The sequence below is a fragment of the Sorex araneus genome, chromosome X, assembly GCF_027595985.1.
Source record: "Sorex araneus isolate mSorAra2 chromosome X, mSorAra2.pri, whole genome shotgun sequence".
Lineage (NCBI taxonomy): Eukaryota > Metazoa > Chordata > Mammalia > Eulipotyphla > Soricidae > Sorex > Sorex araneus.
Genome location: NC_073313.1, coordinates 57,917,716 through 57,944,606, shown reverse-complemented (window position 1 = coordinate 57,944,606; position 26,891 = coordinate 57,917,716). Strand labels below are relative to the sequence as shown.

At 43.8% G+C, this 26,891-nt stretch overlaps 1 protein-coding gene across 3 annotated transcripts in view; it reads right to left on the bottom strand.

The window, feature by feature from the left end:
• The window catches only part of F8 (coagulation factor VIII), a 158,942-nt gene that overhangs the window by 55,906 nt on the left and 76,145 nt on the right, over positions 1 to 26,891 (bottom strand). For 2 of the 3 annotated variants that reach the window (XM_004606583.3, XM_055120894.1), the window contains exon 14: positions 18,878 to 21,971. In XM_004606583.3, coding sequence (XP_004606640.3) covers positions 18,878 to 21,971 — 3,094 coding nt within the window. Of the gene's footprint in view, positions 1 to 18,877; positions 21,972 to 26,891 lie in introns of those variants that run through there. The other variant, XM_055120895.1, reaches the window with a different exon arrangement.

Genomic DNA, 26,891 nt, shown 5'->3' with positions numbered 1-26,891 from the left:
TTGTTTTTCTGAAAAAATGTTGTGGGGTAAAGAAATTTGGCTTTGAATTAAAACCTTTTTGTACATGTTTTGGTAAACATACATGTACATTTCTTTTGAGCTCCTATATCAGCACGAAAGTGCCAAGCTGCTGTGCATTCTCGACAGATACTATTACACTATTCTCCAAACTGGCTGCATCATTTTCCATTTTTGTTAGCAATTTATAAAGCCCCATTTGAGGGGCTTAAGAGATAGTACAGTGGGTAGGGTGTTTGTCTTGCACACAGCTGGCCTGAGTTTAATCCCTGGCATTCTATAGGGGCCCGTTTCCTTACCAGGCGTGATCCCTGAGCACAGAGACGGGAGTAGTCTCTAAGCACCACTTTTTTGTGGCTCCCCCCCAAAAAAACCAATAAAATAATGTTCTATTTTCTCAAAATATTCACATTTTTAAAACATTACCTTATCTAATTCATATACATGGTATACCACAGCATTTACTTAGATTTTATTTATTTAATATAATGCAGGCAGGTGGGAAGGTGGCTGGCAATGAGTTTTTTCAAAAGTAACAAAACCAAGACATGGATTAAAGAAGTCAGTGTATCCAGCCCAGAAGCATGTATGCAGGAGACCACTGAGATGCAGAAAACAAGTCTTCCAGCATCTACTGATCATCCTGCAAGGAGAGGATCCAACGTCAGACACAAAGGATGGAATTAACCAGTCATCTATTCTCAGGCATTCGGGTTTTTTACAATAGCCAGAATCTGGAAAAAAACCGAATGTCCGAGAATAGATGACTGGTTAAAGAAACTTTGGTACATCTACAAAATGGAATACTATGCAGCTGTCAGAAAGGATGAAGTCATGAACTTTGCATATAAGTGGATCAACATGGAAACTATCATGCTAAGTTAAATGAGTCAGAAAGAAAGAGACAGACACAGAAAAATTGCACTCATTTGCGGAATATAAAATAGAATAGTAGCAATAGTACCAGTAGCCCTGCTCCACGGCTTGGAAGCTGACCTCACGTACTGGGGGAGAAGGCAGCTCAGAGAGAGAAGGGAACACCAACAAAAGTGTAGTGGAGGATCCACTCAGGATAGGAGAGGTGGGTTGAAAGCAGACTATAGATTGAACATGATAGCTACCCAGTATCTCCATTCAAACCATAACACCCAAAAGGAGAGAGAGAACATTAAGGAGTTCCCTGTCACGGGCAGGGGGTGCAGATAGCACGGGGGGGAGGGAGGGACCCAGGGGCCATCGATGGAGAATGGGCACTGGTGGAGGGATGGGTACTCGAGTATTGTATGACTGTAACTCAGGCACGAACCTCTGTAACTACACCCTCACGGTGACTCATTAATAAAAAAAATAAAAATTAAAAAAAACCAAAGGATGGAATTAGAATGTGAAACAGGGACAGGCAGGAGAGTGATAGTGCAGTGAGTAAAGCACTTGCCATGCATATGGCTGACCTGGCTTTGATTCCTGGCACTCCTCAGCACCACCTGGAGTGACTCCTGAGCGCAGAGCAAGCCAGGAGCACAGCTGGCTATGGCCCAAACTGCTACCCCCTCCAAAGAAAGAACATAAAAGAGGGCCAAAAACATAGTACCACGGGTAGGGGACCTGACGTACATACAGTCAACCAGTGTTCAATCTCCCAGGCCCCAAAGCCCACTAGGAGTGATTCTCGAGTGTAGAGCCAGAAGCAAGTCCTGAGCACTTCTGGGAGTTGCTCAAAAACCAAAAGAGGAACATGAAAGAAGATCACCAAAAGTTAAAAGCTCTTCCCTATGAAACCCCTCTGATTAATTCCTACTCATGCAGAGAATTCTAGGCCAAGGAAATACGGAGACTATCCATATATGATCCATTCCAAAAGCTACTTGGGGTTCTCTTCCCTCTGTTCCCTCAGAACATCTTTCTTCCTTTTCCCTCATATTCCATGAATAAAGATCTTCCTTCAATGTTCTTTTTGGGGGAGGGAGGGTTAATTTTCTTTTACTTTATTTGAACACTGTGGTTTACAAGGTTGTTCATGATACTTTTGTTACAGGCATTCAATGTTCTAACACCAATCCCGCCAACAGAGTGAACATCCCTCCACCACAGTCTCATTTTCCCAGCCACGACCCCCCCAAGTTTTGACCCTAAGCTGGCACAAAATAATTTATTTTATATTGCTTGTTACAACTGAATGGCTAATGCAATTATCAAATATTTTAGTAAAAGAAATTTGTGAAAATTGTTATATCTTCCTGTGGCGCCATTAAGTCCTCATCAGAGGGTTTACTCAGATGTTTGTTGCTTGTTCAGTCCTGTGTTAGTGTTTTTGTTTACTTGGCTTAGTTGGCTTCTATGTACTTTCCAATATAATTTGGTGTCTTCTTACTGGGATCTTAGTATTATGAAACTGGGGGATCTGTAGAGCTGGGATGGTGGACGAGTTAATATGGCAACTGCTGTGGGATATGGATATGGCTGTCAAAGCTTCTGGAAGTATTGGATCATGTGAGGAGACTGTCCAGCCCCACTCTGAGAAGAAACCAGATTTCTCAGCCTGAAAACTGCTGCACCTGGAATATTCCCACATCCCACAGTTGCTGCCATATGAACTCATCCACAGTCCAGTTCTACAGATTAACAACTTAATCTCAGAAGGGATGTAAGCCAAGATGCTAAAACTCATGGGGAACTCAAATTATGTGGTGGAGTTTCCTACATTTGGAAAAAGTGCTGAGGCCAGCACATCCAGAATGCAATTAGAAAGCCTTGCCCTGGGAAAACAAACCTTGTGATCTCCCATGCCAGGTGTGTGCTTATTGGTCAGACCTGTACCCTTACCAGCCTGAAACCCTGGGACCCACACAAAGGGAAGCCTGGGGACCAGATTCTGTAGCATTTCGCTGCACCCCTGCCAGGCGCTGCTCCTCATCATGTCCCTCTAAATCCCAAAACCATGTCAGAAGAGCTTACTTCATATATATCCTATATTAGTGGTACTGGTGAACCCAGGCCTTGCATCTCTTAAACTCTCCATAACTCACTGTAAACATACAAATACATCCTAACTGTAGTTTCTAACCACACAACATATAAGAAACAACTCCAAACTGCAAAGGTTACAATGGTAAAGCAACGCAGAAACCAACCAGGCTTAGTGAGTGAAGTTAATATGGCCAGATGACCCAACAGATTACCCTAACCAGATGACCCACCAAGTAATAATGAGCTATATAACTTTTCTGTTAAGGAATTTAGAAGGGAACTGTTAAGGATGCATATGGAGCTAAAAGGTACAATAGAATGCACCACCAACAAAATCTGAGAGCACATAAGAGCAGAAATGAGGAAAATACAAATGAAAATACAAGCAGAAATGACAGATCTGAACACCACTTTATCACCTTTTGACAGATCAACCAGACTCAAGCTTAGCAAGGACATACTTTATCTGAGGGAAGAAATGGAAGAGAGGGGCTTAGTAGATATATACAGGACACTTCATCCTCAAAAAGCTGAATACACATTCTTCTTAAGTGTGCATGGTACATTCTCCAAGATAGACCACATCCTGTGCCACAAAACATACCTCCATAAAATTAAGAAGATAGAGATTGTATCAACAATCTTCTCAGACCATGATGTGCTGAAAATAGAAGTGAATCACACACTCAAATAGAAAATCAAATCAAACACCTCAAAATTAAACACCCCATTAACGATTAACGAACAACAAGTGGCTTAGAGAGGAAATCAAAAGATTCCTGGAAACAAACGAAAATGAAGACATGAGTTACTAGAACTTATGGGACATGGCAAAAACTGTGTTAAGAGGAAAGTTTATAGCTCTACAAGCATTCCTCAGGAAGGAAGAGTGAGTCCACATAAGTATCCTAACCTCACAGCTTAAGAGCTTGGAGAATGACCAACAAAAGGAGCCCAACCCAGGCAGGAGGAAGGAAATAATAAAACTTAGAGCAGAAACTAATGAGATGGAAGCCCAAAAAACAATGCAAAAGATCAATGAAACCAAGAGCTGGTTCCTACTTTTAAATTAGTATTAATAAAATTCTTCCAGGGGCCGGAGCGATAGCATAGCGGGGAGGGCGTTTGCCTTGCATGTGGCCGACCCGGGTTCGATCCCCGGCATCCCATATGGTCCCCCAAGCACTGCCAAGAGTAATTCCTGAGTGCAAAGCCAGGAGTAACCCCTGAGCATCGCTGGGTGTGACCCAAAAAGCAATAAATAAATAAATGAATAAATAAATAAATAAATAAAAATCTTCCACAAAGGATTTACTCCCAATCATTTTTAAGCTTTTCAAGGAAACTGAAGAATCAGAAAAACTTCCAAACAGTTTCTATGAAGCAACTATTACCCTGATACCAAAAGTAGACAAAGATACCACAAAGAAAGCAAATTACAGGTTGTTATTCCTGATGAACTCAGACGCAAAGATCCTCAACAAAATCCAGTAACACTGTAGCATTGTCCTTCTGTTGTTCATTGATTTTCTCAAGCGAGCACCAGTAATGTCATATTGAATATGACATGGGTAGCTTGCCAGGCTCTGCCATGCGGGCTGGATATTCTTGGTAGCTTGTCGGGCTCTTCGAGAGGGACAGAGGAATCAAACCCAGGTCGGCTGCATGCAAGGCAAATGCCAATCACTCCAGTCCACAGCACAGGACTGGAACAAAATCCTAGCAAACAGAATCCAACAACACAATAAAAAGATCACACACCAGGACCAAGTAGGATTCATCCTGGGGATGCAGGATGGTTTAACATCCACAAGTCAATCAACATAATCCATCATATCAATTAAAAAAAGATAAAAACCATATGATCATATCAATAGATGCAGAGAAAGGATTTGACAAGATCCAACACCCGGTTATGATGAAAACTCTCAGCAAAATGGGCATTGAAGTAACTTTCCTCAATATAGTCAAAGCTATCTACCATAAACCCACAGCAAGCATCGTTCTCAATAGGGAGAAACTAAAAGCCTTCCCTTTAAAATTGGGGACAAGATGAGGTTGCTTGTTCTTGCTGCCACTATATAGTACTGGAAGTTCTGGCCATAGCAGTCAGGCAAGAAAAAGATATCAAGGGCATACAGATAGGAAAGGAAGAGGTCAAGCTATCACTATTTGCGGATGATATGATACTATACTTAGAAAATCCTAAAGATTCTACAAGAAAGCTCCTAGAAATGATAGGTTTGTATAGTAAAGTGGCAGGATACAAAACCAACACCCAAAAGTCCACGGCTTTCCTATATACAAATAATGAAAGAGAAGAGAGAGATATTTTTAAAAATCCCATTCACAAAAGTACCTCAGAAAATCAAGTACTTTGGAATCAGCTTAACTAAAAAGGTGAAGAACCTATACAAGAAAAATTACAAAACACTACTTCAATAAATAAAAGAGAAGACTAGGAAATGGAGACACTTCCCCTGCTCATGGATAGGGAGGATTAACATGATCAAAATGGTAGTACTCCTTAAAGCACTATACAGATTTAATGCGGTCCCTATCAGGATATCCATGACATTTTTCAAAGAAATAGACAAAACATTCCTGAAATTCATATGGAATAATAAACCCCCACAAATAGCTAAAGCAATCCTTGGGAAAAAGAAGATGGGTAGCATTACTTTCCCCAACTTCAAATTGTACTACAGAGCAGTAGTAATTAAAACAGCATGATATTGGACTAGAAACAGACTCACAGACCAATGGAACAGAGTTGAATATTCTGTCACAGACTCTTAAACATAGGATCACTTAATCTTTGACAAAGGAGTAAGAAATGTGAAATGGAACAAGAAAAACCTCTTCAACAAGTGGTACTGGGAAAACTGGACAGCTACCTGCAAAAAAAAGAGTGAACTCTCTAGTCGGGCCCGTGCTCGGCTCCGGCCGGCCGGGTTTTCGGCCCGGGCGCCCATGCCCCTGCAGAGCCGGTGGATGTGGAACAAGCGGGAACCAGAGACAGCTTTAGGAATTGGGGTTCCAGCAAGTGCTTGCACCCATGTATGGAGACTGTGAATTAAGCCTTTGCCCCACGCCGGCTAACGGAGGAAAGAACCTTCCTTCTTGGTCTCTCTCCCCTCCGGGAGAAGGCGTGGTGTCCGACATTTTGTGGGTCCGTTGAGAAGGTACGAACTTGGTGGCGCGGAAAAAAAAAAATGTGTGCTTTGAACTTGAAACAGCCGCAGGATACAGAGCCAGCCCTAGTCGGGCCCGTGCTCGGCTCCGGCCGGCCGGGTTTTCGGCCCGGGCGCCCATGCCCCTGCAGAGCCGGTGGATGTGGAACAAGCGGGAACCAGAGACAGCTTTAGGAATTGGGGTTCCAGCAAGTGCTTGCACCCATGTATGGAGACTGTGAATTAAGCCTTTGCCCCACGCCGGCTAACGGAGGAAATATGTAATTTCTGGCAGAATTTTCCCAGGACTTTATACAGAAATCCAAAACCGCGCGGACGCGACTTAACATTTACAATTGTCATCAATGTGAAAGGGTTCCATTTGAACAGGTCAGACTTGGGGGGGAAACTCCAAATAATAACAGTAAGTTTTTGTTGAAATATTGAAGGTTCTTGGTGTGACAGCCACCTCTGGACTATGAGCTAAGCAAAAGCCCCACGCTGGCCAACGTGGCGTGGAGTACACCATACTATGAGGCGCAGGAAGGGGGATGAGGGGGAAAAATTAAAAAAAAATGGAAAAGGAAAAAGAGAAAAAATAAGAGAGAGAGAGAGTTATGTCAACTATAGTGAGTTTTGTGTTGAATTATGGAATGTAATCAAGGTAAAGAAAAAATGAAGTGAAATTCATTAGTTATTCAGTAGGGGGTAGGGGGTGGGGGCGGGGGGTAAACTGGGGTTTCTGGTGGTGGAATTTGGGCACTGGTGAAGGGATGGGTGTTTGAATATTGTATAACTGACATATAAACCTGAGAACTTTGTAACTTTCCACATGGTGATTTAATAAAAATTTACAAAAAAAAAAAAAAGAGTGAACTCTGACATCTGCCTAATGCCAGACATGAAAGTCAGATCAAAGTGACTTTAATATCAAACCTGAATCCACAACATACATGGAGAAAAATGTAGACAGAACCCTCCATGACATTGGAGCTAAAAGCATCTTTAAGGATGAAACAGCACTGAACAAGCAAGTGGAAACTAATATAAACAAATGGGACTACATTAAACTAAGAAGCTTCTGCACCTTAAAAGAGACAGTGACCAAGTTACAGAGAGAGACCATGGAATGGGAAAGAATATTTACCCAATACCCATCTGATAAGGGATTAATATCTAGGATGCACAAGACACTAGTAGAATTGTACAAGAAAAAAAACCTTCCAACTCCATCTAAAATGGGGAGAAGAAATGAACAGAAGTGTAAAAAATTAAAAAGGCAGTGTGCGCGGGAGGAGGAGACGCAATGATGTGTCGTGTTGTTCTGTTAGTCTGCGGGCACTCGGGGCAGCTCTCTCTCGCACACACCACTCGTGTTCGGTGTTCTCGAGCTGCTGTGTATGGGCCGTCACTGGCTGCAGCGAGTCTATTCATTGTAGCTCTGAAACTCCACACTGGGGAGAGGGGCTACAACTGGGAACATCCCCTGATTTTGTGGGGCCTTGGGCTGGCCCCCTTGCAAGTTTCCCGAATTGGGGTCAACAGCTGCATCAAAATTGAAGCTACAAGCTCAGGCCCAATGATTTCCCTTCCTACACCTGGGACAGGGCCCGGGAGGTGCAAGTGTGGCTCGGCAGTCTCTGACCCAGTGGTTTCCCTTCTTACACCTGGGGCAGAGCCCAGGAGGTTCTCTCACAGTAGCACAGTTGGGAGGCGCCCTGCAATCTTTATGAAAGTGGCCTCGTTTTCCACAATTAAAACATCTTTTCTGAGCTTGTAAGGCATAGACCTCAACAGGCTTCATGAGCACCTTATGTTTAACAAAACCAACATTTCTGCATGCTTTCAAGTACCCCATTATGTCCTCCTTCTCCTTACTAGAGAGTAAGATGGCCTGGCAATCCTCGTTAACGTTTTCAAAGACCAATTGTTTAGTCAAAAACTTCTGAGTTTCCTTATAGGTTAAGACCTGCATTTCTATGGCTTCCATCAACCTTCCTGTGAAATCTGCATAAGGTTCTGAGGCTCTCTGGACAATCTTTGTAAAACTTCCCTTAAACTCCGCATCTGCATCAATCTTCTCCCATGCACGCAGGGCTGCATCACGGACATGAGCAAAAACAGCATGAGGCAAAGTGACTTGCCTTTTTGGGTCGCACCATTTCCCTTCACCTATTAACATAAGTCAATTTAATCACTGAAAATTTTCATCCAGCATGGCGTAGGTCCTGAAGCCTTGCCTTGGCCTCATCACTGAACCACATCCTCCACTGCAAGTACTGAGAAGGGCTTAAACAGGTCTTAGCGACCATGTGGAAATCTTGAGGTACCCAAAAGCCTTTTTACTCCAGTCTGTAAGATACTCTCTACAGTACATAGATATAGGTCCGTACGAGGTACAGGCCCTTTTGAAACGACTGAGTCTATTCTTAACCCGTGATAAGATGGGGGCTGCTTCTTCTCCATCTGGGCTGGGCGATTGGGAGCATGTCCTGAGTGGTCTGGAGGCCCCTTGCCTGAGCTACTCTCTACTCTCGGACTTAGAATCTGAGGGAGTGGCATTAGACTCGTAATCCGCATCACTTTCATTTGATGCACTGGAAGTGGAGCTATAGTCAGCCTTAGAAATATTTTTACTATGAAAATCCTTTCAAGATTTAGGTACAGGAGGAGCCAAGGCCGTATTATCACTAATATTCTCCTCCTCATTCTCCTCTTCCTCGACTGTATTTTCCCAAAACAGGAGAATAGAATCAATAATCTCCCGTGTAACCCAGAATTCCATGGGGATCTTAGTCCCTTCCTTATATGCCTTATAGATATTTTTCTTAACTTTTTTCCAAATCTTGGTTTCAAGAGTTCCTTCATCTGGAAACCATGGGTTTACCTCATAAACTACTTTAAAGCAGGACCGGAGTTGTTCTCTGGAAATGCAGAGTTCTGGGTCCCCTGTTCTGTGGGAGAGATGCTGAATCAAATCCATATATGACTTGGCATGTTCATTCTGGCTCGAGAAACTATGAAAGATCTTGGGAAGACCCAGAATCTGCCCCATCTTAGTGGGGGATAGCTGGTAGGATTCTAATTCCCAGCACCCTAAAAAAAAACTATTCTCCCACTCACTTTCTAGAGTAGGGGTACACCGAACGCTATTCTTACCTTTAGTTGGTAGTTTGTGCCCGCACCACGGATGTCAGCTGTAAAAAATCACAAAGGCGGCGCGCATGGGAGGGGGAGAGGCGATGCTGTGTGGTGTTGTTCTGTTGTCAGCGGGCGCTCAGGGCAGCTCTCTCTCTCGAAAGTGCCGCTCGCCTTCAGTATTCCTCGAGCTGTTGTGTATGGGCCGGATTGGATGGTTCCTCCTTGTGCTCTGCTTCTGTGTGTGCCGCTGTGCTCTCTTCTGTCTGTCTCTCTGTCTCTATCTCTGTAGTCTCTCCTCTGGTCTCTTCTGACCTCTCTCTGTCTCTGCTTCTGTGTCTTCTGTCTATATTATCTCTTTCGCTTCTGTATCTTCCCATGTGTCTTCTTTCTGTCGCCCCCATCTTCTGTCTCCCTTGTCTTCTTCTTCTGTTTCCTCTGTCTCCTTCTGTCTCTCTCGTCTTCCCCCACTGTCTTAGTTTATATAGCAAATTACATAGGGTGGTGACATAAAGGTGGGTTGAACATTAACAAATCAACAAAGAATGGTAAAACCATTTCTCTCGAGGAGATTAACAAAATCTCATCTAAGATTTTGATGAGATTTCTAGTAGATGCAGAGAGTCTCTTGCCCGCACGCCTGGCTGTCTTCCCTGGGCCCCTCGGAGGGGATGGGCTCCAGCTTCCTTCCCCACCCCGAGCAGAGCTCCCGGAGGCCGAAGACCACCGGAACCTAGCCACAGCCATGCTGGAGGCCCCTCTCCACACTTTCGGACAGGCCTCATGAATGAAGGTACCGGCAGAGGAACCCAGGTGTGTGTAATCCCATCAACGCCCAACATCCAGAGAGAGACTTAAAAGCAAGTTCTCAGAAGCGCGTGGTTGCGGCTGCGCAATATCTTTAGCCTACTTCTCCCTCTGGGAGAAACTGGCAATCTTCTGAGTTTCCTGCCCACATGGGACAGCCTTGCAAGCTTCCCATGGTGTATTCATATGAAAAATCCAGTAATAAGCTGGATCTCATTCCCCTGACCCTGAAGAGCCCCCAGTGCAACATCGTTAGGAGGGCCGAGTTGAGATAGACTTCTAAGATCTCAAGGAAAGGACAAAATGAGATGTTACTGAGCCTGCCTGAGAAATCGGTGATTAATGGGATTTCGTGATTTCAGTATGTGTGACTAGTAGATCCACTCAAGGGTGGGGTCCAAACAAGGGTGTGTCAGGGTGTGTCCCTTTCTTCCTTCCTCAGCTAGTAATCCGCTTAAATAGTTATAGTAAATTTACTTTTAATATTTCTAGCAATGTCATTTTGTATGAGCACAGTAAGAGATATAAAGTTTGGTTCTTCCTGAGGACATTCACTATATATTCCAGACCACAGTCCTCAGGCCAGGTTAGTCTTCCTAACCCCAGCAGGGTCCTAGTCTCGTCGTTAATTTTGGATCATGACAGCATTTGTCTATGACCATGCTCTCAACTTATAGTTGAGTATTGTGGCGCTTTGGCCTGGCCCATTTCGATGCCAGGGTAGCCCACAGCTTGCCCTGGGTCCATTCTGTCCCTCGTCGGGACCCTGGTTTTGGGGTGCTAAGAACTAAGAGCAACTGAGTGGAGAAAGCAGATGCCTGGGAGTAAATATTATTGGAGTCAATCAGCTCCCAAGTTACAAAGCATAACATTAACTGTCTTCCTGTGTCGATACAAAAAGGACATTGCTTTAAGGTAAACTAAGTTCCCTGCGGCAAGGCTAAAAGGACAAAAGACACATGAAAAAATGCTCTACATTGCTAATCATCAGGGTGATGCAAATCAAAACAACAATGAGATATCATCTCACACCACAGATACTGGCACACATTCAAAAGAACAAAACAACCAGTGTTGGTGTGGATGTGGGGAGAAAAGGATGCTCCTTCACTGTTGGTGGGAATGCTGACTATTCTGACATTTTTAGAAAACAATATGGTAATTCCTTCAAAAACTAGAGATAACCATACCTCCGGACCTTGTGCCAGGCTGTTTCACTCGGGGCGCCTCAGAGAATAGACGACTGGTTAAAGAAACTTTGGTACACCCACACAGTGGAATACTATGCAGATGTTAGGAGAGATGAAGTCATGAAATTTGCTTATAAGTGGATAGACATGGAGAGTGTCATGCTAAATGAAATGAGTCAGAAAGAGAGAGACAGAGAAGGACTTCACTCATTTGTGGAATATAAAATAACATAATATGAGGATGAGCTCCCTAGGACAGTAGATACAAGGTCCAAGATTATCATTTCATAGTTGGAAGCCTGCCTCATGAGCTGGGGGAGAAGGCAGCTGGAATAGAGAAGCCAGGTACACTTGTCAGGCTGAGAACTCTGGGGTCTTCCTGAAGAGGGGCTGGCATCCTTCCTCTATCACTTGTACTTTTTATTTTTTTTTTTTTTGGTTTTTGGGTCACACCTGGCAATGCACAGGGGTTACTCCTGGCTCTTCACTCAGGAATTACCCCTGGCGGTGCTCAGGGGACCATATGGGATGCTGGGATTCGAACCCGGGTCGGCCGCGTGCAAGGCAAACGCCCTACCTGCTGTGCTATCGCTCCAGCCCCCATCACTTGTACTTTTTAGAAGCCACAACCACATCCTGCAGGTACTGCCACATAACCCAACCACCGGCACAACTCTACAGATTCACAACTAAATCTTGGAAGAGAATCTTCAATATTTTCCTTCCTGATAGTCTTTCCCGTGAGGACAAATGACAAATCTGACAGCCTGGGAATCTGGACAGAGGCAAGGACTAACTTTTTTTCTGGAAAAGAAGATCCCTTGCTCCAGCCTGAGACTTCAGACCCCCAAAAACTTGGGTGTTGGTGACTTTCTCCCTCACTGTGAGATCAAGTGGCTCCTGGGTTCAGCTTGATGGCTGCCCAGTGGAGCTGGTGGGATTCTTGTGTTCATGTTGAGCAGGTGCTCATGGCAGACAATGGTAAAGAACCGAGACTCACAAATATATCTCTTGGAAGAGAGCAACACACTGCAGGCATGCCTCTGGATCCCAAGCCAGGCTGTCTCATTTAGGGGAGTAGGTGAGTTCTCCCACATGCCCCAACAGAGCCTCGGCAGACAAAAACCTCCAGAACTCAATTGCTGCCATGCTCACAGCCCATCTTCACAGAGTCAGATGAGACTCATCCATGAGTGAATCTGCTGAAAAACCCAGGTATGCGAGATTTGTGACTGAAATCTTCAGGCTCAGATGGAGTTGGGAATGGAAGACCTCCACCCATCTCCCTGTGCTTCTAGTAGACTGGCATTCATACCCACAAACTGCCTTTGGCACCGTTTAAGCTCAATAATGGCCATGATTTGTGGATGCACAAATAAATCTCTGAGAATAAAGCAAAACAGAGCGACATGTCACAGAGATGCCTCCAGACCCTAAAGTCACTATCCAGTGGAAAAATTAAATTAACCCCAGCTGTACCACATTGTTTAAAATTTTAGAATTCCTGGAGTGACATCTTATACTCTATACCACTGAGGTACCAAGAGTAGCACACCACATTTGATGGGTTGTAAAGTAGAAGGTAACCAATCTCTAATATATATATACATATATATGTATATATATGTATATATATATTAGCACACAAGGTTCAACCTGTAATAACAACATGTTAGTAATCTTTTATACAAGGGCTTAATGGCTACAGGTGAAAGAAAAAAATGTTCACACACTTTCCTCTAAGTAAACTGTTTTGGATCATTTTTAGCAAGTTATTCAGAACAAGCAATACAAAATAAATTATTTAGGTCCTGCTTTGGGGACAGATTTTAGGGGTCAGGGTGGTAAAATTCGAAATATGGTGGTTGGAAGGTGTAATGGTGTTGGGATTGGGATTGGAATAGTAGCACTGTATCACTGTCGTCCCATTGTTCATCGATTTGCTCGAGCGGGCACCAGTAACATCTCCATTGTGAGACTTGTTACTGTTTTTGGCATATTGAATACTCCATGGGTAGCTTGCCAGGCTCTGCCGGTTGGAATAGTAAATGTAATAAATTATAGTGAGTAATTTTATAAAAATAAAATAAAATTTAAAAAACTATTGAAGAAACTGGGAACTTTGGACCAACCCAGAAACTCACAGTCATAGCTCCTGCATCATTTTGATATATAGCATCTTGTCTAAATCTTAGTCCATAATTTACTGCTGATTGTTTCATTTATTTATTTTTGGGCTTTGGGCCACACTTGGCGGCACTCAAGACTTACCCCTGGCTCTGTGCTCAGAAATCACTCCTGGTGGGCTTGGGGTATGCTATGTTGTCCCAAGGATTGAGCCGAGGTTGGCTTCATACAAGGCAAGCTCACTGTCTGATGTACTAACTCTCCAGCCCTGTCTACTACTAGTTATATTTGAAGTTTAGTGTTTGGTGTCAGTCTAATTCTACAGATAAAATGAAGTGTCAAAAGTATGGTTGACACAACAGCTAATTAGAGAGAGAGAACAGAAGGGAATGCCCTGCCACAGTGGCAGGGCGGGGTGGGGGGTGATGGGATTGGGGAGGGTGGGAGGGATGCTGGTTTTACTGGTGGTGGAGAATGGGCACTGGTGAAGGGATGGGTTCCCGAACTTTGTATGAGGGAAGCATAAGCACAAAAGTGTATAAATTTGTAAATGTGCCCTCATGGTGATTCACGAATAAAAAATAAATTAATTAATTAAAAAAAAGTATGGTTGAGGGGACTAGAGTGATAGCACAGCGGGTAGGGCGTTTGCCTTGCACGCGACCGACCCGGGTTCGATTCCCAGCATCCCATATGGTCCCCTGAGCACCGCCAGGGATAGTTCCTGAGTGCAGAGCCAGGAGTGACCCCTGTGCATCACCGGGTGTGACCCAAAAAGAAAAAAAAAAAGTATGGTTGAAGTGGGTTAAAGTAAAACACAGCAGAAAGTCAGCAAGGAAGAAAACTTATTTAAATATTAATCTGAAAATATAAGGGAAGAAATAATAACATGACTAAGGGTGACACAACTCAGTGCAGGGCAGGGTTTGATATGAGAGACAATGGGTAAGTAACATTTTGTAAGGAAGGATGAATAGAATCAAGGGCAAAACTGAGAAGCTGGCAGTTAAGCCACTAAGCATCTTTTAGCATTCAGGGCTGAATAAGATAGCTCATGGCCTAATATCGTCTAATAGTGCTCTTTGGCACTATGGCAACTACCTGGGAAGATGCCATCGTTGACAACATCGACGAAGAATATGATCGACTGGTTCAACACCTTCATGATTACACGAAAAATGCTGAGAATGAGAAAACCACAAACAGGCGCCTGTCTTCAGAAATTCTCAAGCTCGGGGCCGGAGCGATAGCACAGCGGGTAGGGCATTTGCCTTGCACGCGGCCGACCCGGGTTCGATCCCCGGCATCCCATATGGTCCCCCAAGCACCGCCAGGAGTAATTCCTGAGTGCAAAGCCAGGAGTAACCCCTGAGCATCCCTGGGTGTGACCCAAAAAGCAAAAAAAAAAAAAAAAAAAGAAATCCTCAAGCTCATTCGCCAACGTGGTTTGGCACAAGACTCACGCACCACAAGCTAACGTCTGAGCTCGCAAAGATATGCAGAGATGCATAAAGGAAGACCTCAAAGAGAGAAGAGCAGCAGTGTTGGCCAATGTGGCAGAAGCCGGGAAAAGTATTCGCAATACTTGCCTGTCTTTCGCCAACTACAAGACCAAGATGACTGCCCTCCAACGTTCTGATGGATCTATCACATCTTCCAGAAAGGCAATGGAGAGGATTATTCACGACGTCTAGTTGGATCTCTTTGACAGCCACATCCACCTGCCCACATACCAAATTCCGCAGGATGGATATGTCATTCCCAACGTCCTCCCTTCCGAAATCCTACACACTTATCGTTGGTAAAGACCAGTACAGCACCCAGTCCAGACAAGGTAAGATCTGAACACCTGAAGAATCTGCTGCTAGTACTCGTCAATACACTGGCTAGGCTCTTCACATGCTACCTGTGTGAATGCAAGGTTCCGTCCCAATGGAAAACCAGCAGGACCGTCCTGTTGTACAAGAAGGGGAACATACATGACATCGGCAAATATCGCCCAATCTGCCTGTCATCCGTCGTCTACAAGTTGTTCACTCGAGTCATCCTGAATAGAATAGGCAGAACACTAGATGGAGGACAACCATGTGAGCAAGCCGTGTTCTGAAAAGGATTCAGCATGATCGACCATATCCACATTGTGACCCAACTCATTGATGTTTCGCGAGAGTTCAAGATGCCGCTCTGTCTAACTTTCATTGATTTAAAGAATGTCTTTGATTCTGTTGAGATTGAACGGTCATCGAAGCCCTAGTCAAACAGGGTGTTCAATCTCAGTACATCAAGATCCTCTGCAAGCTGTATTACGGATTCACCACCAGGATCTCACCATTCTACAAGGAAGTGATCATTGACGTAAAGAGAGGGGTGATACCATTTCAGCAGGGTGATACCATTTCACCAAAACTCTTCAGTGCCACCCTTGAGAACATCATGCGACGACTGGAATGGGAAGGAATGGTAGTGAAGATACACGGTCGGTAAGTATACCACCTCCGCTTTGCTGATGACATCGTTCTCATAACACCAATACCTGGGTCGAGAACTCAACATGAGGAACGACTTGGTGCCAGAACTGCGCAGGAGGAAGAGAGCAGCATGGAACACCTTCAAGAGCATTGAAGATGTGGTTAAGAGGACGAAGAACCTCCGGCTCCGGGCACATCTTTTTGACTCCACCGTTCTTCCTGCACTAACATATGCCTCAGAGACTGGGCCCTATGCAAACAGGATGAGAACGCTATTCACATATTCCAAAGAGGAATCGAACGAGCTATGCTAGGAGTATCACGTCTCACTCAAGTGAGAGAAGGAATCTGGAGTTCCGACCTCCATTGACGGTCAAGAATCAGGGACGCTGTCTCATTTGCCAAAGCATTGAAAATTAGGTGGGCCGGACAAATAATGCGATTCAGAGATAACCGCTGGACTAGAGCTGTTACCAACTGGATTCCATGGGATGTCAAAAGACTGCGTGACTGCCCACCAATGAGATAATCAGGCTTCTTCGTCAGAACCTTGAATAAATGATTTAAGGCTCTTCCTGTTCCTGGAGCGAGCAGACATCATTGGGCTACACTAGCATGCAACAGGGACAAATGGATACGTTACTGGCACATGCTCAAGCAAATCGAGGATCAACAGGATAACATGTGATACAAGTGATGGTCTAGTATATACTTTGCATGTAGGAGGCCCAGGTTTGACCTCCAGCATCACATGATTCCCTAAGTACTGTCAGGAGTGACTCCTAAGCACAGCTGCAGGAGTAGCCCCTGAGCAACAGTGGGTGTGGCCTCCAAACAAAAACTAAAAATCTGTGCCTTTGTTTTTCATCATAATCAAAGACGTTATATGGCACCAATGTTGGTAAATATAAAAACTTTATATTTTATAAATACAAAAACTTGGGGTTTATGGAGGGTCACTGAGCAGTAGACTAAGAATGAGCAGGAACATTTGCACAGGGTCCAGAAGTGTAGATTTAGGTGAAAGCATAATATGTGGGGCCAGAAATCTGATCCAAGTTCAATCCCCAGGTAACATGTAGGGTCTGTCAAGCACCACAAGGAGTGATCCATGAGCATAGAGCTAAAAGTAAGCCCTGGGCACTGGCATGTGTAGCCCAAAAATAAATCTTAAATATAAAAGCATAAGATGTGAGCCAGAAGCACAGGGGAGTGGCAATGGAACAATATTCTGTTCTTGCACCAAGAAAGGCTCACATGAAGTAGAAAGGACATGGAAGAGGAATGAGCACATGCACTGACTTCTTCTCTAGGACATACAGGATTTGACTAAGCCTCACTACCTGATCTCACACTGAGTTCTTCACTGTCTTCTGCTGCTGTGATCTCTTTTGTGTTCTTGTACTAACCTGTTATGGTCATTCTCAGGGACTTCACAGCTCCTGTGACCTTTGCCTGAAACCTCTTCTCTTGGAGCTGTGCCAGCTGAGTCCTTCAAATTATATAAGGCCTAGACCACCTTTGTCTTTCTCTACCCTATTATTCATCTCGACCTTCTGAACAGTGTTTTCAAGAAAACCCATTTATTAAAACAATATGAAAATTCCTCAAAAAAGCAGAAATTGAGTTTCCATATAACTCAGTAATACCACTTTTGGGAATATACCCCAAAGGCTCACAAATACAATGCAGAAAAGCCATCTGCACTGTATGTTCATTGCAGCACTATTCACAGTAGCCAGAATCTAGAAATAACCCAAGTGCCTGAGAACACACGACTGAATAAAGAAGTTATGGTACATCTGAAAAATGGAACACTATGAAGCTGTTAGGAAAATGAAGACATAAAATTTACTTATGTATGAATGGACAGGGAGAGTATCATTTTGAATGAAATGATAAAGAGAGAAGGGACAGAGTCAGAGAAAAAGGGACAGACATAGAATGATTGCACTCATTTGTGGAATATAAAAATAGTATGTGAATTAAACTCAAAGACAGTAGAAACAAGGGCCAGAAGGACTGGTCCATGTGAAGCTTGTCACAGAGTGGGAGGGGCGTGCAGTTAGGGCAGAGAAGGGGCCACTGTGAAATGATAGCTGGAAGGGATCACACTGGACACAAACTGAGTGCTGAAAGGAGGTAAAGTAATATGCATTATACCCTCTCAATAACAGTAGTGCAAACCAAGTGCCTAAAAGGAAAATGAGAGAGAGAAATATCTGCCATAGAGGCAGACTGTGGGGGTCATTGGTGGCAGGATGTGCACTGGTGAATGGATGGATGGGCATTGGAACATTGTATGACTAAGCATAATCATGAACAACTTTGCAACTGTATATATCACAGAGATTCCATTTAAAAAAAACATTTATTTCCCTATGAATCTATTGTGTTGGCAGTCTTCATGAGAATGTAAGTTTCTACTTGGTGGCACTCGAGTCCCTTTTACAGAAGTGTCTGTAATAGAATAAGGACTCAAATATTCATTAACTGCCTGACTGTCCTTATGCTTATCTTCCAAATTTTTCTGGGCTTTCTCTCCCAGTCCAGCCTACTCACTAGCCCTGTCACAAGCAAATTCTTTCACTTTGCTCATGAATTTTCCGTGCCCAGGAAAACAAGGGTCCCTGTGGCTCAGTCTCTGATCCACACACTGCTACTTTCTCTTACCTCACTCAGGGCTCTCCCTAGAGAACAAGACTTTTCTGGTAGCTCCTAAAGTGGGTGAGGTGGTCTCTTCCTGCTCCCCACTGAAGCCTTTGGACTCTGAATCTTCTACCTTTTCATCAATATCTCTTCCTTGCTAACTCATCAGAAAAATGTCATGTCATCTGAACATTGCCACCTGATTATCAGGGTTCTCCTACAAAGCAATCTTTGGGATCCCACTGCTGCATATTGGCTCTGCCTTTTGGACAGTTTCAGCACCTAGTAAAGTGAAAGGTCACACCACAGCAGGAGTAAGGAATAATCGATGTCCCCATACCTGTTTCTTGCTGAATAGGGTGAGTTACTCTTCCCATAATCCCAGAGCCGCTCCACTGCAGCAATAAAATAGTGCCGGGTTCTCTTTTGGAAGCTGCGTGGACCTTGATTTTCGTCATCACCATAAATGTCAAAGTCTTCACTCTTGCTTTCAGCTGGGATGTCATCATCATAGTCTGTATTATCTTCCTCTGGTGGAAGAGTAGGGATTGTTATTTCCCTGGTGTGGCGTTTGGACGGGTTTTGAAAGTACAGTCTTCTAGTCCCTCCTGACTTTGCCCAGTTGGCTTCTCTCTGAATCTTGTCTTGTCTTTCATTTACTGCTGCTACTGAATCCCTGTCTTCCCAAGGATCCAGGGTCAAAATGGGGTCCATTGTCTTAAAAGTGATATTTCTTGGTGGTAACACTTGGGATTTCCATGCTTCTGTTAGTGTCTGGGTAGCATACTGGTCATCCCAAACCAAGGTATCTAGCAGATCAGAGGGGGTATTTCTAGAGTTTTCTGTGACCCACTTCGGAGAGGGAGTTTTTCCAGGTCTATTTACTTTATTTGATTTGTCAGGCCCCTGTGTTTTCTGAATGAAGAGTTTTTTCATGATATTCTGGTGGTCAGGAAAACCACTGCTAGCTTCTGTAGGGAAAGAACCTTCCTGATGACTGTGAACTTCAGGCAGCAATTCAACTTGGCCAGATATCTCAGACACACCTGGTTTCAAGAGAAGTGTGTTCTCGGATTTCTTGTATGTGACTGAGCTCATGTCACATTTTCTCAAGGAGTTGCTTTTTCTTTCACCTCTGATCATCTCCAATTTTAGCATGAGTAAAGAGCAGTTATCTTTTTTATCTACTTGTAAGAAATGACTGTGTTCTTGGATACCAGGATTCCTCTCTCTAAAAGTATAAGTGCAGGCTGTTGCTAGCAGTTGAGAAGAGTTGTCCAGGGATGGCATCCTGCTCAGATCTGTAGGTCTAATTGATTGAGGGACCAATATCTTTGCAACCGGTAACACCGTCTCATTTGTTTGAATGATGCCACTACTTCTCACAGAATAGTTTGTGAAGAGGGACTGAATAATGCCTCTTTTATTCTTCTTTTTGTACTCTGTTTGTTTGAAGGAATCTACGATCAGAGATGTCATGTTATGAGGCCACTGGGTCGAGGTGTCATTCATTATTACCCCCCTTTCAAGTTCTCTTTCTCCTAGTGGGAGTCTGAATTGTTGCAAAGCTCGCTTACCACGCTGAATGGTGGCATTCTGCTGAGTTAGAAAAGGAGACATCCTTGTGGTGCCTGGATACTCTTCTACCTTCTCCTTTGTCTCTTTTCCTATGCCTTCCAAGTTTACTTCCCCCTTTGCTTTGGAGATCCAGTCTATGTGATACCCTGCTGTATTGGCCGAATCAATTGATGACCTGGGGTCTTGAAGTAGGGGGATGTATGTCCCTTCACTTACACCTCCTATATTTGGCCTTGAGCTTGGTAAGAAAAGGGCCTTCAGAAAACTGTTAGTACCAGTCACTTTATTCATCAAAGGTGAAACAGAAGTTTCTTGGACTAATGGTGCTTTTTTATCTATGTCTTCCTGAGATTTTTTTCTTTGATTCTGTGCATCATTTTCTTGGACATTTTCCAAGTTACCAATAAATATGCCCCTGCTGTGTGGAAAAGTCATTTCTTTGAATCCTGTATCCTTTGTAAGCTCATCCTCTGTCCCTTTTTCCTTACTCTTTTCTGACTGGAAATTATGACCTTGTACAAATCGTTCTGATCCTATAGATGTTGAGGGCTTAGGACCAGGTCTTTGCCCAGAGCTCAGAAAACTCTTCTCAGTGGTCCTTTTCATTTCATTTTCTGACCCTTGCAAGAAGAGCATCTTGACAAACAAATTTTCTTCACCTTGTGGTACAGGGCCCTCTTTTCCTTGCAGAACCATTTCCATATTTTTTGAGGAAGAACTTTCATTTGACATAGGAGTTAACCTCAACCCTGTGGTGTCATTGTTCATAAATGTTTCATTATGAATCAAAGAAGTACCTTCTTGAAACTCAGTACTATTTGTTAATATATCTTGCCAGATTGATGTTTTATTCTCAGTTAATAATATTGGCTCCTCAATGTAAGACTTTCCATTAGCTGTTAAGTTTTTTAGTGTCTTGTATGTCTTTATCAAAGAGATTTTAGTATTGAATAAAGCATTATCTTTAGTCAGTGAAGCCGGTAAAGTACTTCTCTTTTCAAGTAGCCCATTTCTCTCTGGTGATAAGACATTTCCACCCAGTGATCTTTCTTGACTGTTCATTAAAGTTTCTTCTAAAAATCTGGGATTATTATCTCCTTCATCCAAGCCAGTAGATACATCAGACCCAATAAGACGAGATGAGTTTTTGACAAGTCCAGTGGTATTTGATTGACTACTAAGGTGAGCTGATATCTTTGGGGGACCTAAGGAACTGCTTTCCTTTTCCAGATTTGTTGCCAATGTGCCTGATGGAATTTGTGGGGAAGCTATTAGATTATTTGATATATTAGAAATGTTTAAATCAAGTTTCTTCAATTGCACTGATATTGTTGTGCCCAGATTCTCATTCGATCTTAATGGAAGTTCTGGTTCAGTAAAGACTCTGTCTCTGAGATGAAATTCTGTTTGAAGGCATGGTGTTGGAAACTGGGGACTGTTACATTTTATTGTTCTGGGTAAATGGTCTGAAGCCACAGATGTGGTTTCTTGGAGATCAGAGAAGGAAAATCCAGGTGGAGTAGGATGTTCCAAGATCATCAGCAGATCACTGGATGAAATGTTCTGTGATTTAAGCAGCTGTGTTCGCTCTCCAGATTGGTGGTCAAGCTTCTCTAGGTCATTTTCTGGAATTGTGCTGGATTCAAATTGCTTGTGACTATTACTAGGGTACCTTGAATTTTGGGAAAAGCTTCTGGGTTCAATGACATCACTGTCATCTTGTAAGAAGGTTGAAATATCTTCATATGTTTCTTCATAATAATCATCAGTGTGCACGTCACAACTCATAACCTTCAATAAGGCTGTCATGCCTCTGTTCCGAAAGTCTGAGTTGTGGCACCCCAGCACCCAGACACCTGGGGGTTAGAAAGAATAAGACTTTGGTTACATATAACCCAGATCCAAGCACATTCCAGAAGGTCTCACCAGATAGATGAAAAATATTAGTTGGTATCATCACACTTCAGATCATTGGGTTAAACCCCTATCTCATTTAACCCATAGTACAAAAATGGTAGAAAGATTGGTTTTGCACTGCTGCTTTGTGGCATATATATTTGTGATCACAAGACAGTACTACAATTAAACATGCAGATTTGCAAAGATTTTCACTTGTAAGTTCTATACTGATTTCATGCAATATGACTGAAAAAAGAGTAAAAACTACATGAAAAAAATAAATTTTAAAAAATTTTCTTGCTTTTTGGGTCACACCTGGCAATGCACAGGACTTACTTCTGGCTCTGTACTCAGGAACCACTCCTGGTGGTGCTCAGGGGACCATATGGGATGCTGGGAATCGAACCCAGGATGGCCACGTGCAAGGCAAACCCCCTACCCGCTGTGCTACCACTCCAGCCCACATATGATATTTGGCACCACATATGATATCCCAAGTGCACTTCCAGGAGTGATCTCTGAGAGCAGAGCCAGGAACAAACTCTGAGGGATACTGGATATGGCCCAAAACCTCAAAAATTTTTAAAAAAGAGATGCAATTTGCTATTGTATGTTTCACTATTCAAATTTCTTCTTCCTTTTGTAGATGCCATAAATATATGTGATTCTGTACCATATTTGGCTGTGTCTGGTTTATTTTCCTTGGCATAATTCCCTGTAGATTCTTTCCAGAAACCAAGGTGTTTGGGGTCGTACCCAGCAGTACTCAAGGATTGATCTCAGCTCTGTGCTCAGGGGTCACTCCCCACCATGTTTGGGGACTCTGTAGCACTGGGTATTTAACCCAGTACTCCAACACGCAAAACATGTTCTCAGCCTTTTGAGTCTTCAAACTGACCCTATTCTTTTATGGTTGAAGAGCATTCCACTGTGTGTGAAGTGTATCACATTTCTTTTTCAAGATCATCCAATGTTAGACACAAGTTATTTTCATACCGGGCTATTATAAAGAATATTGCCATTTTCATGAGGGTGCAATGTCTTTGGATATACAAATTCCCTTTCCTTTGATTATACTCCCAGAGAGGCATGGTTCAATTATAGGGAGGCTCTATATTTTTGTGTCTGCCCTTTGTTTTGTTTTGCTTTTTGACACTCACCTAGCAGTGCTGGGACAATATATGTCGTTCCAGGGATGGAGCTGGGGTCAGCCATGTGCAAGGCACATGCCTTAAGCCCCTCTATCTCTTCAGCACCCAGGGAGTACTAGTTTTTACAAAAGGAACTCCTGTACTATTTTCAACAGTGGCTGCACCAGTTACATTACACCCGATAGTACAGAGTTCCAATCCCTCCACAACCTCTATAGCATATTTACTCTTTTATATTTTTGGTTTGGGAGTCATGCCTAGCAGTGTTTGGGGCTACTCTCATCTCAGTGCTCTGGGTCTGCTCCTGGCCATGCTTATAGAACTCTGAAGTGTAGGACATAGAACCTGGAGCCCGGCATGTAATCCTCTACTCAACCCACTGAGAATCTCATGGATTTTTCTGATAATGATTAGTGAATGCTGAGTACCTTACTGTGAGCCTGAACTGTGTATTCAGTTCCTCTGCCTATTTAAAAATTGCAATTTAGGGGGGCTGGAGCGATAGCACAGCGGGTAGGGCGTTTGCCTTGCACGCGGCCGACCCGGGTTCAAATCCCAGCATCCCATATGGTCCCCTGAGCATGGCCAGTGGTAATTCCTGAGTGCAGAGCCAGGAGTAACCCCTGTGCATCGCCAGGTGTGACCCAAAAAGCAAAAAAAAAAAAAAAAAAAAAAAAAAAAAAAAAAAATTGCAATTTAGGGCCTGGAGTGATAGCACAGCGGGTAGGGCGCTTGCCTTGCATGCGGCCGACCCGGGTTCGATTCCCAGGATCCCATATGGTCCCTGAGTACCGCCAGGGGTAATTCCTGAGTGCAGAGCCAGGAGTGACCCCTGTGCATCGCTGGGTGTGACCCAAAAAGCAAAAAAATAATAATAATAAAATAAAATAAAAATTGCAATTTAGGGGCCGGAGTGATATTCCAGTAGTTGAGGGCATTTGCATTGCACGCGGCCAACCCAGGTTCAATCCCTGGCATCCTATATGGTCCCCCACGCACCGCCAGGAGTGATTCCTAAGTGCAGAATTAGGAGTAACCCCTGAGCATCACCGGGTGAGACCCAAAAAGCAAAAAATAAAAATACAATTTTATTATATTTTACCCAGCTGAAAAACTTTTGGTGATAAAAATAAGAACCTCCCTAAGCTTTTGTTTGTCTTAGAAATTTTTCTCTGTCCTTCAGTCCTGAAGGACACCTCTGCAAGGTACAGTTGATTCTAGTTGGTAGTTTGTCTCTTGGGCAATAAAGGCTCCCTTGAGAAAGCCATCAGTGGCCCTTGGATGAGATGGGCTCAGTTTCTTGGTGTTTCTAGGTGCTTTCATTTGTTATCCCTGGCATGTGACAGTGTGATTTGTGACATAAACATGCTTGGGACTTTTGACAGTTTATGCATCTGATGGGCCCTCCACTCAAAAGTGGACATGTTAGGCATAACTTCTTGGCAGTAGCTTTCCCTCTTCTGGGACTCCCATCACGCATATGTTGGCTCATTTCATAGTACCCAGACATACTTTTGGCTTGCTTTAGTATTTTCTGTTTTTTCTCCTCAAATTAGAGACTTTCTAAAAACTTAGAATGTGAAGAGAGTTTTCTTCAACACGTGTTGAAGCTCCCATTATATTTTTCATTTTATTCTTTCATTGTATTCCTTAATTCCAGAATTTCTAGCATCATCTGTGATTTCTATTGGTGGGACGGGGCTCTTGGGCAGTGTTTAGGGGATCATATGGGCCCCTTCCCAATGCTTCTTGCTTTGACTGTGCAGCTGGAATGTTTATGCTTGGAACCAGTGATGCGGTGCTACTGGAGCCCAGTGTTCCTTGGGGTCATGGGTGGCCACTAATCAAACTCAGTGCCCCCAAGAATGCCAGGTACCACATGCCAGGAGCTATTCCCTTGGCCCTTGACAGCCACCTTCTTAGGTTTCTCATTCTACTCAAGTTTTGTTTGCCTAAACTGGCAGAGTTGTCTATGCTCGATTTTTGCTGAGCTTCCTCAAAATGCTTGTCTTCCTTTTCTGAGGCATTTGGAGATGGTCTTCTATGGATGAGGAGGGGCCAGTGGCCCAGTTCTTGGGTTGCAGTGCTGCCCTCTGATGTTGGGGATGGTCTTTTGAGACTACCTTTTCAGTTTGTGTCACTTGAATTTGGAGACACAGGACCTACACCTGAGGGGCTGCTGGGAGCTGTCGGGGTGGGGGACCAGAAAGGAACTAGAATGCCCTGGAACTACAGAATCATGCATTTAGGGTGTGGGGATGGGGTCACAACCGGCAATGCTCAGGAATTACTCCTTGGTCTGCATTCAGAAATTATTCTTGGCAGTGCTCGGGTGATCATACAGGATGCCAGGGATTGAATCCAGGTCAGCTGTGTGCAAGTTAATTGCCTTACCTGCTGCACGATAAAATCATCAAAATTTTGACTATTATGTTTGGGGGATGTCACCTTAATAAAATAATCATGTAAGAAGGTGTGACTTGGGGCTGGAGCAATAGCACAGCGGGTAGGGCGCTTGCCTTGCATGCGGCCGACCCGGGTTCGATTCCCAGCATCCCATATGGTTCCCTGAGCACCGCCAGGGGTGATTCCTGAATGCAGAGCCAGGAGTAACCCCTGTGCATCGCCGGGTGTGACCCAAAAAGCAAAAAAAAAAAAAAAAAAGAAGGTGTGACTTGACTGTCCCAAGCATAGGAGACCTCTGGTATTTACCGTGGGCCTTCTCATCAATGTTACTGTATAAATAATGTTTTTTTCCCAGAACCATATTTCAGAGCTTTAGCTTATCTTTAGAATTTTGTGTATGTGAATAGACGCAATTTTGGCACAGAGTGGTGATGCTGTAAATTGTTGCCTGAAAGCAGTGTGGCAGGAAAGAGAATAAGATGGTCAGCAGGAGCCCGAGTTCCAAGCAGGCCCTGCATGGCCAGCCTTAAAGATTGGAAAGCACTCAGACTGAAGAAAGAAGGGAAATCCAAACTCCAGCTATCTGGCTTGTGAGGTTCTCAGGAAAAATCCCAGAGGAACTTCAGAAATGCTTGAGGGAATGCCTCTAGGAGAGTCTGAAAGGAAGATGCTGAGAAAGAACATTTCCAGGCTGACAAGGTAAAATCACCTTTTTGCCAGTGACTAAGCACCTCCAGGACTTCCAGAGAAGGGGATCTTCAGATCTCCTAAAGGGCAAGACGATCAGTTCTCCCGGTCCCCTTCTGATCGCAGGGTCATCAGACAAGTCAGCCAGTGGAGGAGAGAGCAGATGGCCAGGATGAGCTGCCACTGCCCACTGCGCTCCATGTCAGAAGGCCAGAGGGAGAAAGGGTGAGAAAGGAGACAACCTGAATCCAGCCAGTTTACTGCGGTGGATTCCTGGCTGCCTCTCACCGAATGTAGCTGGTGCAGAAGTTCAGGTTTTTGTCCACAAGCAGTCAAAATGAAAACAAGGGACCAGAGAGCGAAATGGCTGAATTCAGTAAAAGACTTTACTTAGGAAAACAGAAAGGAAGGGAGAGTAATGCAGGGCAGCTCTCAGATTATGGGAGGATTCCCCCAAAGCAGAATCTGCTCATCTTTCCATTTTATTTCCTTTTACTGGAAGTGGGTGAGCTGGACCACATCTGGCATTGTTCAGGGGCTAGCTCCACTTTCTGTTTACAGGTTTCTCTCGATTTTGCCCTTGGGACCCTGTAATGTCAGGAATCGAACCCAGGCTTCCCATATGAAAATCAT